This window comes from Microcaecilia unicolor, chromosome 14 (assembly GCF_901765095.1).
Source record: "Microcaecilia unicolor chromosome 14, aMicUni1.1, whole genome shotgun sequence".
NCBI classification, from domain to species: Eukaryota; Metazoa; Chordata; class Amphibia; order Gymnophiona; family Siphonopidae; genus Microcaecilia; species Microcaecilia unicolor.
This window is the reverse complement of record NC_044044.1, coordinates 8,951,820-8,966,158: the sequence shown is the minus strand read 5'-3', so window position 1 is coordinate 8,966,158 and position 14,339 is coordinate 8,951,820. Positions and strand designations below refer to the sequence as shown.

The following is a 14,339-nucleotide window of genomic DNA, read 5'->3' as shown; positions in this document are numbered from 1 at the left end:
TGCTGCTCACTGCAGGTGAAGATCTGCTATTTACAAGGTATGCAGTTGTTGAGAGTTTTCGACTGGTGAGGGCATGGGATCCCTGCCAGCCACATCATAGGTGTGCTGCTACTGAGTGAGCCTGAGCTCAAAGTGGGTGGGCCTGGGCCCACCCTTGGCTACGCCACTGCCTCACACATCACCTAGATAGAATTTTAGACTGCAGTGGTGAGGAACCAACTGTCCCGGTGCTATTTAGCATATTTGTAAATGATCTGGAACTCGGAGCGACAAGGGAGATGATTAAATTTGCAGCTGATACAAAACTATTCAAAGTTTTTAAAACACATTGGACTGTGAAAAAACTGGAAGACTGGGCATCCAAATGGCAGATGAAATTTAATGTGGACACATGCGAAGTGATGCACATTGGGAAGAACATTCCATATCATAGTTACCTGATGTTACAGTCCACCTTGGTAGTCAGCACCCAAGAAAAAGATTTAGGTGTCATTGTAGATAATACACTGAAATCTTTTGCCCAGTGTGTGGTGGTGGCCAAAAAAGTAAACAGGGTGCTGGGAATTATTAGGAAAGGGATGGGAAATAAGACCAAGAATATTATAATGCCTCGGTATCACTCCATATTGCAGCCTCACCTCCTCACCTTGAGTGTTGCATTCAGTTCTGGTCTCCGTATCTCAAAAAAGATATAGCGGAATTAGAAAAAGTTCAAGGAAGAGCGACCAAAATGATAAAGGGGATGGAACTCCTCTCATATGAGGAAAGGCTAAAGAAGTTAGGGCTCTTCCGCGGGGGATATCATTGATGTCTACAAAATCCTGAGTGGTGTAGAATGGGTAAACGTAAATCAAATTTTCACTGTTTCAAAAAGTGCAAAGACCAGGGGACACTCGATGAAATTACATGGAAATACTTTTAAAACAAATAGGAAGAAATATTTTTTCACTCAAAGAATAGTTAAGCTCTGGGACTCATTGCCAGAGGATGTGGTAGCAGCGGTTAGCGTATCTGGGTTTAAAAAAGATTTTGACAAGTTCCTGGAGGAAAAGTCCATAGGCTGCTATTGAGATAGACATGGGGGAAGCCACTGCTTGCCCTGGCATTGGTAGCTTGGAATGTTGCTACTATTTATTTATTTATTACATTTGTATCCCACATTTTCCCACCTATTTGTAGGCTCAATGTGGCTTACATAGTACCGGAGAGGCCTTTGCAGACTCCGGTGTTAAGAAATACAAAGTGATGTACTGGTAAGATAAAGATCATGTGGCACAGCCACACTAGGGAATCGAAGAGTGGAAGAGTTGTGTTATGTCCATTACATACTTGTCATTTTAGGCTCCGTTGTCATTATTCAATAGTTTAACGCTGGAGCTTGTTGACAGGGCCGTGCCGATGCGGTAAGCGAGGTAAGCGCCGCAGGGGGGCGCCCACCTCTGGAGGGCGCCGCCGCGGTGCTTACCCTCGCCCCGCCGAGGACTTTAAATCTTTTGGCACCAGAGAGGGGGGGGGTGCCGCCGCTCCCGCTGCTCTTCATCCTGGCACCCCCCCCCCTCCCGCACCAGCCCTTTAAATTTATTTGCTGAGCGAGCGCAGCACCTCGTTTGCAAGTAAAAGAAGCGGATCCGATCATCTCATTGGGCCTTCCCTCACTGTCCCGCCCTCCTCTGACGCAACTTCCTATTTCCTCTAGGGCGGGACAGTGAAGGAAGGCCCAATGAGATGATCGGATTCGCTTCTTTTACTTGCACACGAGGTGCTGCGCTCGCTATCTCGTCGGCAATTTCTTTTTAAAGACGGGTGGCAGGGAGAAGACGAAGCAGGGTGAGGGTGGGGGACAGATGGGGTGACTGTGAAGGTGGGGGAGGACTCGGATAGCAGAAGGGACTGGGTGGGAGACAGATGGGGTGAGGGGGACTCGGATGGGCAGAAGGGACTGGGTGGGAGCCAGATGGGGTGAGGGGGACTCGGATGGGCAGAAGGGACTGGGTGGGAGACAGATGGGGTGAGGGTGGGGGGCACTTGGATAGCAGAAGGGACTGGGTGGGAGACAGATGGGGTGAGGGGGACTCGGATGGGCAGAAGGGACTGGGTGGGAGACAGATGGGAGAAGGGGCATGGAGCTGGAACTGGGGTCTGAAAAGTGAGCAGGAGGGAGAATGGGGTCATGCCTGGGGCAGGGGTGGATGGGAGAATCAATGGATCTGGAACTAGGGGCAGCCGCAGGTGGGAACTGGGAGCCGAAAAGAGGGGGCAGTGAGAGAGGGGGGATAGATCCTGGATGGAATGGGGAGTGAGAGGGAGGGCAGACCCTGAATGGATGGGAGGGCAGAGAGGCATGGATGGGAGGGCAGGGCCCAGGGAGAGGACAAATTGCTGGAAGGGGAGGGGAGAGAGGATTGCTGGCTATGGATGGAGGAGGGAAGGGCAGAGAGGGACAAGGATGGACATGGGGGCCCAGGGAGAGGACAAATTGTTGGAAATGGAGGGGAGGGGAGAGAGGAGGATTGCTGGCTATGGATGGAGGAGGGAAGGGCAGAGAGGGACAAGAATGGACATGGATGGGAGGGCAGGACCCAGGGAGAGAGGAGAAATTGCTGGAAATGGATATAGAGCAAGAAATGAAGAAGAAAGGAGAAAAGTAAAGAAATAAATGGAAAGGAAGCCCTGAAAATGGAGTTAAGAGGACAGATAGCAGCAGAATCAGATACTGGACCAGCATGATTGAAAAAAGAAAGTCACCAGACAACAAAGGTAGAAAAAAATTATTTTATTTTCATTTTAGTGTTTGGAATATGTCCACTTTGAGAATTTACATCTGCTATCTTATTTTGCAATGTATAGCAATTTGTTTCTAAGAATATTGCTGACAATTCCTTTCAGTGTGGCAAGTGGTGAGCAATCATTTTCATGGGGGGGGGGGGCGCCAACTGATAGTCTGCAGGGGGGCGCCAGAGACCCTAGGCACGGCCCTGCTTGTTGAGGCTTTTTCCTCCTATATATATATTTTTTTTTTATATTTATTCATTTATAAAGGTTATCAATAGAAATCAAACAAAATAAAACATGGAAAAGAAAATAAGATGATACCTTTTTTATTGGACATAACTTAATACATTTCTTGATTAGCTTTCGAAGGTTGCCCTTCTTCGTCAGATCGGAAATAAGCAAATGTGCTAGCTGACAGTGTATATAAGTGAAAACATTCAAGCATAACTATGACAGTAAAATAGATACTATTGGAGATTCTACATGGAATGTTGCTACTGTTGGAGATTCTACATGGAATGTTGCTACTATTGGAGATTCTACATGGAATATTGGAGATTCTACATGGAATGTTGCTATTCCACTAGCAACATTCCATGTAGAAGGCTGCGCAGGCTTCTGTTTCTGTGAGTCTGACGTCCTGCACGTACATGCAGGACGTCAGACTCACAGAAGCAGAAGCCTGCGCGGCCACATTGCTGATCTACAAGGACCGACTTCTACATGGAATGTTGCTAGTGGAATAGCAACATTCCATGTAGAATCTATAGAAATCAAACAAAATAAAACATGGAAAAGAAAATAAGATGATACCTTTTTTATTGGACATAACTTAATACATTTCTTGATTAGCTTTCGAAGGTTGCCCTTCTTCCTCAGATCGGAAATAAGCAAATGTGCTAGCTGATCTGAGGAAGAAGGGCAACCTTCGAAAGCTAATCAAGAAATGTATTACGTTATGTCCAATAAAAAAGGTATCATCTTATTTTCTTTTCCATGTTTTATTTTGTTTGATTTCTATTGATAACCTTAAGAGTGGACTAACACGGCTACCACACTCCTCTTCATTTATAAACAAATTTGTCAAGATAACTCTTGAACATAGCAATACAGGAAATTAAATATCATAAATCCCTCCTTAGACCACAAAAAAAGGAGGAGGAGGAGGTATCAGAATTTAGGAGACTAAATTAGAAGAAACAAATTACTACAGAAAGGCTTAACAGGTACAATCTCAAGGCCCTTATATTTAACATGCAGGCATAGTCAGGGCCATTGAGAGACACAGCCAGGCCCGGGGCATGACCTCCCCCCCCCCCACCCCATCTGGGCCGCTGCCGCACCGTATCCCCCCTCCAACTCGGGCCACCCCCCACATTTGGGTAGCCGCCCCCTTACCTTCCTGTGTCTTTCGTCTCCTGCTCCTGTATGCTGGGACACGGGTTATCATGTTAAACGCAATCAAGAGCAGGAGAGAGACAGACCCACAAGCAGGCTGACAGAAAGAAGCTTCTTCTCCCTTGAAACCTTGCCGACGCTGGGCTTCACCTTGGAAGACGGGCCCGGGGACACAGCCCTCTCAACCCCCCCCCCCCCCCCCCCCCCAGTGATGTAGCCAGACCTAATATTCTGGATGGGCCCAGAATGAACTTAGATGGGCCCTTCTACGCCACGCCATGCCACAGAACGCCCCTCAGAGATATTTTTTAAATTATAGATTTTTTTTCACCTACCCCATATCAACATTTCTCCTCTTTCACGGCGTCCCAGTATCTGCCCACCCGTCGCTGAACCCTGCCCCTCCCCGCAGGGCTGTTGAGAGGGGAGGCAGGAGGGGCAAGTATAATTCGTATTTTAGTTCACATCTGGCCAATACAGAGCCTTATATTTACAATATCTTTATTGAATTTTCCAACATAAGAGAACAAAGATAGATAACCAGGCTATAACAGGGAAGCTAAGGTCACAATTGAACAAAATGAACAGTCAGTCAACCTCTACGAATTTTCAAGGGAATACGGTATTGCACTAGGAGCCGGTGTGCTTCAGAGAAAAGTGGCAAAACCCTTTCATATCTCCTGACCCTACAGAGCAATTTTACAGAAGCATTCTGTACTCCTTGCAGTCTATGCAATTGGTTCTGAGGTAAGCCCAAGAAAAAAAAAGGAATTACAACAATCAATGCAAGATAATGCCAGAGAACGAATCAGAAGGCAAAACGCCTTCCTATCAATCAATGGGAGTATTGAGCATAATTGATGCAACTTAAAGAACGATTTCTTTACTACTGCTGAAATCTGAGATAAGAATGATATATGAACATCAAGGGTAACCCCTATTACTTTAATGGATTCTGCAAAGGAGATAGGAGTACCTGATAAAGGAGGATGACATAAGGAAGTAACCTAAGGAAGTACTATTTCACAGAAAGGGTGGTGGAGGCGTGGAATGGCCTCCCGGTGGAGGTGGTGGAGTCTAGGACTGTTCCAGAATTTAAAAGGCATGGGATAAGCATGTGGGATCGCTTAGGAACAGGAAGAATTAGGGGTTACAGAGGATGGGCAGACTGGATGGGTCATACGGCCTTTATCTGCCGTCATGTTTCTATGTTTCTATTCCACCAATGCCTAAGAGCCAACCTCATCAGTGATGTCACAATGGCTCAATTGTCCAATTCTTGGCTTACTTTCCCCCCTTAGTGTGTTTCAGTCTCTGGTAACCAGAGTTGATATTGTGATGTCATAATGCCTCATTCCACCAATGCCTAAGAGCCAACCTCATCAGTGATGTCACAATGGCTCAATTGTCCAATTCTTGGCTTACTTTCCCCCCTTAGTGTGAAAAGTTTCAGTCTCTGGTAATCAGAGCTCATATTGTGATGTCATAATGGGAATAGGCTTAGGAGTAACCTGAGGAAGTATTATTTCACAGAAAGGGTGGTGGAGGCGTGGAATGGCCTCCCGCTGGAGGTGGTGGAGTCTAGGACTGTTCCAGAATTTAGAAAGGCATGGGATAAGCATGTGGGATCGCTTAGGAACAGGAAGAATTAGGGGTTACAGAGGATGGGCAGACTGGATGGGTCATACGGCCTTTATCTGCCGTCATGTTTCTATGTTTCTATTCCACCAATGCCTAAGAGCCAACCTCATCAGTGATGTCACAATGGCTCAATTGTCCAATTCTTGGCTTACTTTCCCCCCTTAGTGTGTTTCAGTCTCTGGTAACCAGAGTTGATATTGTGATGTCATAATGCCTCATTCCACCAATGCCTAAGAGCCAACCTCATCAGTGATGTCACAATGGCTCAATTGTCCAATTCTTGGCTTACTTTCCCCCCTTAGTGTGAAAAGTTTCAGTCTCTGGTAATCAGAGCTCATATTGTGATGTCATAATGGGAATAGGCTTAGGAGTAACCTGAGGAAGTATTATTTCACATAAAGGGTGGTGGAGGCATGGAATGGCCTCCCGGTGGAGGTGGTGGAGTCGAAGACTGTTCCAGAATTTAGAAAGGCATGGGATAAGCATGTGGGATCGCTTAGGAACAGGAAGAATTAGGGGTTACAGAGGATGGGCAGACTGGATGAGTCATATGGCCTTTATCTGCCGTCATGTTTCTATAACAAATAGTAAGATTCCATTCAGAATCTCAAAGAGTAACAAGATTCCGGAATCATAACTCTGGAATGAGGGGGTCATATGACAAAGTTAAGAGGGAATAGGCTTAGGAGTAACCTGAGGACGTATTATTTCACAGAAAGGGTGGTGGAGGCGTGGAATGGCCTCCCGGTGGAGGTGGTGGAGTCTAGGACTGTTCCAGAATTTAGAAAGGCATGGGATAAGCATGTGGGATCGCTTAGGAACAGGAAGAATTAGGGGTTACAGAGGATGGGCAGACCGGATGAGTCATATGGCCTTTATCTGCCGTCATGTTTCTATAACAAGTAGTAAGATTCCATTCAGAATCTCAAAGAGTAACAAGATTCCGGAATCATAACTCTGGAATGAGGGGGTCATATGACAAAGTTAAGAAGGAATAGGCATAGGAGTAACCTGAGGAAGTATTATTTCACAGAAAGGGTGGTGGAGGTGGTGGAGTCGAGGACTGTTCCAGAATTTAGAAAGGCATGGGATAAGCATGTGGGATCGCTTAGGAACAGGAAGAATTAGGGGTTACAGAGGATGGGCAGACTGGATGGGTCATATGGCCTTTATCTGCTGTCATGTTTCTATCTAAGCATGGTTGCCTGCCATGCTACCGTCGGCATAATGAACGGAGTGAAAGATGACCGTTGAATTGCATAGTTGAATAGCTGTGGTCCTGAAGCAGTGTAAAGTGAAACGGGACCCGTTGACCACAGTTTGTTTACGGTCAGAGAGGAGAGAGCTTTGAGCCTGCCTAAGCTAAGTAAAACTTTTTAGTCCATTTGGCAGAGCGATTTTTTGTTTAGTAAAAGAAATATTTTCTCAAAAAATAACAAAAAAATAGGAGGTTTTTTTTGCATTGCCTATGATGATGAAATAGTAGCTTCTGTCCCATTTACAGTTGTGGGAGAAGCTTTTTCCCTCCTTTTTTTGGATGACTTTTGCTTACATTGTTATAACTGAGTTCTGTATTTATATATGAAAAGTTATTGGATTGAACCAGTTCCCTATTGATATCTTTAGTTTAAGTCTATCTAAGCATGTTGCCAATCTCCTGAGAAAACCATATACTGAAACTTACGAGGATTCGGTTTAATCCACTCATAAACAACCAATCGTCAATTTTATCCAAATGTGAAGAAACTGTAGCAGAAAAGGCAATATAATGTGGATCGGTAGGAAGAAGGAGTTGAATATCATCTACATAAATAAAAAAATAGGAAGCCCAAAGATTGGATAAAGAGTGACAGTGGAGCACGATAAATATTAAAGAGGATATGACCAAGAATAGAACCCTGAGTTACACCACAATGTGATGGCAATAGAGCTTAAACAGAATAAACCTGAAATGATCGTAGAGTAAAGTAAGAATAGAACCACTGTAGGACAGTTACCCGAAATATGCGGATCAAGAAGACCCTGGAGAAGAATAGAGTAACTTAATGGTGAGTGCAGTGGGCTGAGAACCTGGGGAACTGGGTTTGATTCCCACTGGAGCTCCTTGTGATCCTGGACAAGTCACTTACCCTCCATTGCCCCAGGTACAAAAAAAATTACCCCCTCCCTCCCCCCCCCCCCCCCCCCCCGTTTACAAAGCCACGCTAGCAGCTGCCGCTCGGCAATGCCGACACAGCCCATTCTCCCTCTTTCTCTGTTCTTTTAAGGCATGCCAAAACTGTCACCAGTTGTGAAACTTGAGGAAATCTCGAGAACAGCTGGGGAGAGAAGGGGGAGGAAGAGCAGGGGCAGGGGATTGGGTCTTCCTTCTGCTCCATGGTATCAAAGTGACAGTCTGAGCTTCCTCCCCCTCCCCCCCCCCACCAAGAGGCATAGCCCAAATTCCAGGATCATGTCTCTGCCGTCAGTTTTCAGCACGCTGAGCGGCTATGAAGGTTTTCCTGCTTATTTCCCTGCTCTGCACTTTCTTCCATGGTAAGTTGGGGGGGGGGGGGGGTCAGTGAAATAGTCAGATGTCTTCTGGTCAATCCTGGGGTCAGGAGAGTTGTAGAAGGGAGTGCATGTTATTTCCATTATAAATCTGCAGCTGGTTCTAAACGAGTTTCCATCTTCTAAAAGATTCTCTAACCGGGAGCAAGTGTGAGCGGGGATTTCATAGTACTAAAATCTAAGACATGCAGTGAAACCTCACCCACCCCCAGCTGTGCCTCTGCTTCTCCATGTCCCACGCCACTGACTATGCTCTCTGTGTCTTAGCTATTCCTGCCTCACATGAACAGAGGCTTTTCCAGGACCTGTTCTCTGACTATGACAAGGAGACGCGGCCCTCACAGAGCGTGGATGATGTCGTCAGCGTGCAGCTGAAGCTGACCCTCACCAACCTCATTTCCCTGGTAAGGATTATCACTGCTGGCCATTATAGCACAGGGCTGTCACCGAGGGGTGCTGTAGCTTGTAAGGACCTTCACTGCTAGGCACTATAGCTAGAGTTACCATATTTGTGGACACAAAAAAGAGGTAACAAAAAATATAAATGCTGCCCTGCTCCTGCCCTGCCCCCCCCCAGCCCCGCCTCTGCTGTGCCATGCCGCAAAGTCACCTTGACACCCCACCCTCAAGAAAGCCAGATTCCATAAGCAGTGAAAATACTGGTAAAAGTAACAGAAATGCATTTTCTTCCATACTCTGCTAAATATAAAATTAGAAAAGATGTACATTTCCAAAAACGCAAACATCTGTGAACAGCATGTTACTACTACTACTACTTAACATTTCTAAAGCGCTACAAGGGTTACGCAGCGCTGTACAGTTTAACAAAGAAGGGCAGTCCCTGCTCAAAGGAGCTTACAATCTTCTCTCCTCTCCAACCCCTCCTATCCATGTGCTGTATTTCCCCCTTTCCTTCCCCCCCCCCCCTATATATCCCTCTCACCAATCTTTTTCCACTGCTTGAAGTCTCAGCAGCCATTTTGAACGAACGGCTGCAATGAGCAGGTCAGCAGCAGCGGACAGGAAAGAGTGGGGCTCTTTCCTGCCCCGAAGAGGTCACTAGACCACCAGGTTGCATTAAGGTATGTCTGGGGAGGGCACCCTGAGGCTCGGGGGGAAGGCCAGCCCTCCAGCCCACCCGCCCAGAAACAGGCAGGCTGGAAAAAATGCCCGGACCCCCCCATGGTCCCCTGAAAAGGAGGACAAGTCCAGGGAAACCCAGACATATGGTAACCCTAACTATAGGATTTAAGGACTGTCTCTGAGGGGTGGTATAGCAAATACGAAGGCATTATAGTACACAAGAAATGTCACATGCGTACTGTAATTGTAAAGCGCTGCGTACGACTGGTAGCGCTATGGAAGTGATTTATAGTAGTAGTAGTATGCGCTTAGGCACAAGAACATAGTAAGACATAGAGCTTGTCAGGGCTTTTTTTGTGGGGGTACTTGGGAGGTACTGAGTACCGGCACCTTTTCCATTGTCTGCTAAAATTGACCCATGGTCCCCGAGTTTTAATGAAAGAGCTCAGGCTCTACACACCAATTCCGCCTTGTCATAGATTCTGTGACTGGTTGCAGGGGGCCTGGCTATTGTGGGGTGGGTCCCTCAGTGATCACCCCCACCCCTGAAGGGTGGCCTAGCATTTGAGTACCGGCACCTTTTTTGCTATAAAAGATGCACTGGAGCTTGTGTAAATGCTTATGCCCAGGTTCAGGAGATGTGTGCTTAAATGATAGTTTTCTCTAAGTGATGCGTGTAGGTGCGAGTCCTGCCCTTGTTTCGCCAGTGTGATGCCCACTTGTAAAATATGTGTTATCGAAAATACGTGTGTCTTTACAGAATAGCACACAGCCGGTTATTTGGTATTTGTGGGTGTATTTCCTAGGCAGATGTTAGGGCCTTCTTTACAGAATTACCGCCCCCCCCCCCCCCCCAATTTAATGACTGTCACTGAGGGATGGTATGTCACATACAGTGGTGGTATAACTCCAGTGGTGTGCTGGAGTGGGCTCTCACGGGTTCACGAGAGCCGCTTGTTAAGTTTTTAAGAATTTTGGGAGCCGATTGTTAAAGTAGCCCTCCCCTCCCTCCAATAAATTACGTTGAGACAAAACTGCGGGCCTTCTCTATCGCTGCCCCATCTGCGTGGAATGCACCACCCGGATATCTGAGATCATGTGAAGACACTCAACAATTCAAGCCGTTGCTAAAAACGCATCTGTTTTTAAAAGCCTTTTTGGCTACATGAAGGCTTATCTGACTGACCTTTCTCTCGCTTTATCTGTGGGTTTTTTTTTTCTTTTCTTGATTACGACCAGCCTAGTGATCATGTTTTAGCTTAAAATGCTTAGCAATGGTTACGTGTTCAAAACTATGCACAGCCTTGGATAAAGGCGGAATATAAATGTAGTAAATAAATAAAATAAACATACTTTAACAACTGGCTCTCAAAATGTGGGCTCGGCCCCTGTCCTGAATTCTCTTTTACTTTGCTGGCGGGGATGCTAAACGCCACCATCCAAGTAAAAAGACTGCCACCATTTCCCACTCCCTGTTTCCAGCTCTGATCATCATGCTGGGACTTCTCGTGCAAGCACAAGAAGTCTTAGCATGCTGCTCAGAAACAAGCCACGGGGAATGGTGGCAGCCCATTTATTGGCCGGTGGGGCTCGGCATCCCTGCCGGCAAAGGTATGCCTAGTGTGACCACACAAGGGATGAGAGAGAGGCATGTGTTGCTCCCCCCCCAAATTGCAGGGCTAGCTACACCTGGAGAGGGATCCCGTTGTTAAAAATTTACCAGCACACCCCTGTATAGCTCATACAACTGCTGTTGCTGAGCGTTTTAAGGACTATTGCTACTAGACATTATAGCATGCAGGGACTGCCAAGGCCTCTTAGTTTCAGCTGTTACAGTGGATAAGCAATGTCCTTGCTCTCTACAGAATGAAAAGATGGAGACACTGACAACCAACGTGTGGCTTGAGATTGTAAGTACTAAACCACCGACATACAGTTGAGTATAGATTGTGAGAGACTTTCTTTGTCTCTGGTGCATTCAAACACACTGCACTGGGCTGTGATAACTGGGAATGAAGTTTGAGTGAGAGAAAAGTTGCCCTTTGCAGATGGATGAAATGTTTCTGAACTGAAAGGACTTCTTGACACTCAGGGTTGTGAGTCATTGAAAGAGGGGGTCAGGTGGAAGGATCCTTTGCCCTCCATGCTCTGTAACTGCTATCTTGGAACATTGCACTCGTACTGGGGTGCTGGGGCAGGGATCAGACACGTATGCAGACGAAACAGAGCTGTGAAAGTAAAGCTGTGTCCTGTAATGTGATGACTGGCTCAAAATAGGAAGCTGAGGCAAGAGACTATTAAAAGTCACAGAGAAAACAGCAAAGACAGGTGGCTCAAATCATCAAAGATCAAAATATAAACCAAGCCAGTTTGATATCTCTCAAGAAAATGGTTCTGTGAAATCAAAAATAATAAAATCATAACATATAAGGGTTAATTCTATAACAGTATTGAAAGATGTTTATGTTGATCCAGCAGACCCATCTGTGGAGGGTCCCCAACTGTGGAATTTGCTACCAGAGCAACTTCGCATTCAAACATCCCTTGCCCAGTTCAAAATTGACCTCAAGACGTTTCTTTTCACTGATGCTTTTCGCTGATTAAGATTGTCCATCATGAGACTTCTAGAACATTCAGGCATATACTTTTATGTGTGTACCTATTCCCACTTTCCTATTTTTTTTGTAGTTCTAATGTCAAGCACAAATTGTTACCTTCCTTTATTAGAACGTAAGCCGCCTCGATGGAACCTCCAGAAGGCGGGATAGAAAGTCCTCAATAAACTTGAAACAGTGTGCCTATATATAGAGACCTAGAGGGTGCGTATTTTATAAAGGAAAGTAGACACCTAGTTTCTAGTGTAAACGTAGGCATGCCCATTTATGCCAGCCATAGAGCTGGTATAAGTGCATCAGGGGCGTAGCTACGGGGGTCCACGGGGGTCTGGGCCCCTGCAAATTTCATCCGGGCCCCTGGTTTGGCTGGCGGGAGTCCCCAACACTCCTGTCCTGTGCATGCTGACGCTCCTCTGTTTCACGTAAAGGAGCGTCAGCGTGCACAGGAGGAGCAAGAAAAAAGAAGAGCAGGGCAGCGAACGCGGCTGCGCCGGAGACCGGCGCTGAAGAAGGCTTCAACTGGTGGGGGTTGGGGACACTTGTCAGCAAAGGTATTTGTTTGCAAGGCGAGGCAGGCGGGTGAGGCGAGGCGGTGGGGCGGCACTCAAAATGTGCCCCCAACCTTGGGCTCTGGCCCCCTCCCACCGTAAGGTCTGGCTACGCCCCTGAAGTGCACATGCCTAAATGCCAGAGATATGAGCCTGACTTACAGTGGTCTACAGGTTATGCGTGTAAATGTCAGTCCTGCACATGCTCCACCCACACATTGCCTATATGTATTACCTACCTCTAAAACACTGATTCCCAAACCTGCCCTGGTGGAACCCCAGCCAGTCAGGTTTTCAGGATATCCACGATGAATATGCAAGAGATAGATTTGCATACCAAGAAGGCTGTGTATGCTAATCGATCTCATGAATATTCATTGTAGATATCCTGAAAATCTGACTGGATAGGATTCCCGCAGGGCAGGTTTGGGAATCACTGCTCTAAAACATGAATAGACATACTGGGTCAGACCAATGCACTGTTCCTGCTAAGCTGAGCAAGAATCCTCCACTGCATTGCTGCCAGTAGGAGGTGGTGCTTCAATGCTGTGTTTTCAATTGCTAGAGACAGACAGGTTCCCTGGAGTCCTGCAGAACTTGCCTGTCCCTCGGTATTGAAAATGTGATAGTGAAACAGCGCCCCCCACTGGCAGATCTGTAGGAGGAGGACTCCTGCTCAGCTTAGAGGGAACAGTGGACCAATGATCCATCTAGCCTAGTATCCTGCTTCCAATAATTCAGGTCACAAGTAACATAGTAACGTGAACATAGTAGATGACGGCAGAGAAAGACCTGTACGGGCCATCCAGTCTGCCCAACAAGATATTCTCATATGTGCTACTTTATGTGTATACCTGACTTTGATTTGTGTCTGCCATTTTCAGGGCACAGACCATAGAAGTCTGCCCAGCACTAGCCCCGCCTCCCCCCACCGGCTCTGCCACCCAATCTCCGCTAAGCTTCCGAGGATCCATTCCTTCTGAACAGGATTCCTTTACGTTTATCCCACGCATTTTTGAATTCCGTTACCGTTTTCATCTCCACCACCTCCCACGGGAGGGCATTCCAAGTATCTACCACTCTCTCCGTGAAAAAATACTTCCTGACATTTTTCTTGAGTCTGCCCCCCTTCAATCTCATTTCATGTCCTCTAGTTCTACCGCCTTCCCATCTACGGAAAAGATTCGTTTGCGTATTTATACCTTTCAAATATTTGAACGTCTGTATCATATCACCCCTGTTTCTCCTTTCCTCCAGGGTATACATGTTCAGGTCAGCAAGTCTCTCCTCATACGTCTTGTAACGCAAATCCCATAGCATTCTCGTAGCTTTTCTTTGCACCGCTTCAATTCTTTTTACATCCTTAGCAAGATACGGCCTCCAAAACTGAACACAATACTCCAGGTGGGGCCTCACCAACGACTTATACAGGGGCATCAACACCTCCTTTCTTCTGCTACCTGACAGAATCCACAAGCCAATCAGGTTTTCAGAATATCCCTAATAAATATGCATAACACTATTAATTTGTATTTGATTAAACACAATTTCAATCTAGTTACAAATATTAATACTCTACCAAAGTAACTACTTATAATTTTCCCTTATCAATCATTATTTTAATGCAAAAGGTCATATAAAACATTTAGTAAGCGATAGCATTCAAAAATGGCCTCCACTTGTTATCTTTGCTCACTCGTACGATCGTCATTCACACTCATACAAAATCGCA

At 46.2% G+C, this 14,339-nt stretch overlaps 1 protein-coding gene across 3 annotated transcripts in view; it reads left to right on the top strand.

Annotated features, from left to right (window-relative positions):
• The first annotated feature begins 8,234 nt into the window (after positions 1-8,234).
• The window catches only part of CHRNE (cholinergic receptor nicotinic epsilon subunit), a 47,074-nt gene continuing 40,969 nt past the window's right edge, over positions 8,235-14,339 (top strand). For all 3 annotated transcript variants that reach the window (XM_030187964.1, XM_030187963.1, XM_030187962.1), the window contains exons 1-3: positions 8,235-8,346; positions 8,629-8,765; positions 11,310-11,354. In XM_030187964.1, the coding sequence (XP_030043824.1) occupies positions 8,301-8,346; positions 8,629-8,765; positions 11,310-11,354 (228 nt within the window). In that variant the 5' untranslated portion in view covers positions 8,235-8,300. The remainder of the gene's footprint in view (positions 8,347-8,628; positions 8,766-11,309; positions 11,355-14,339) is intronic.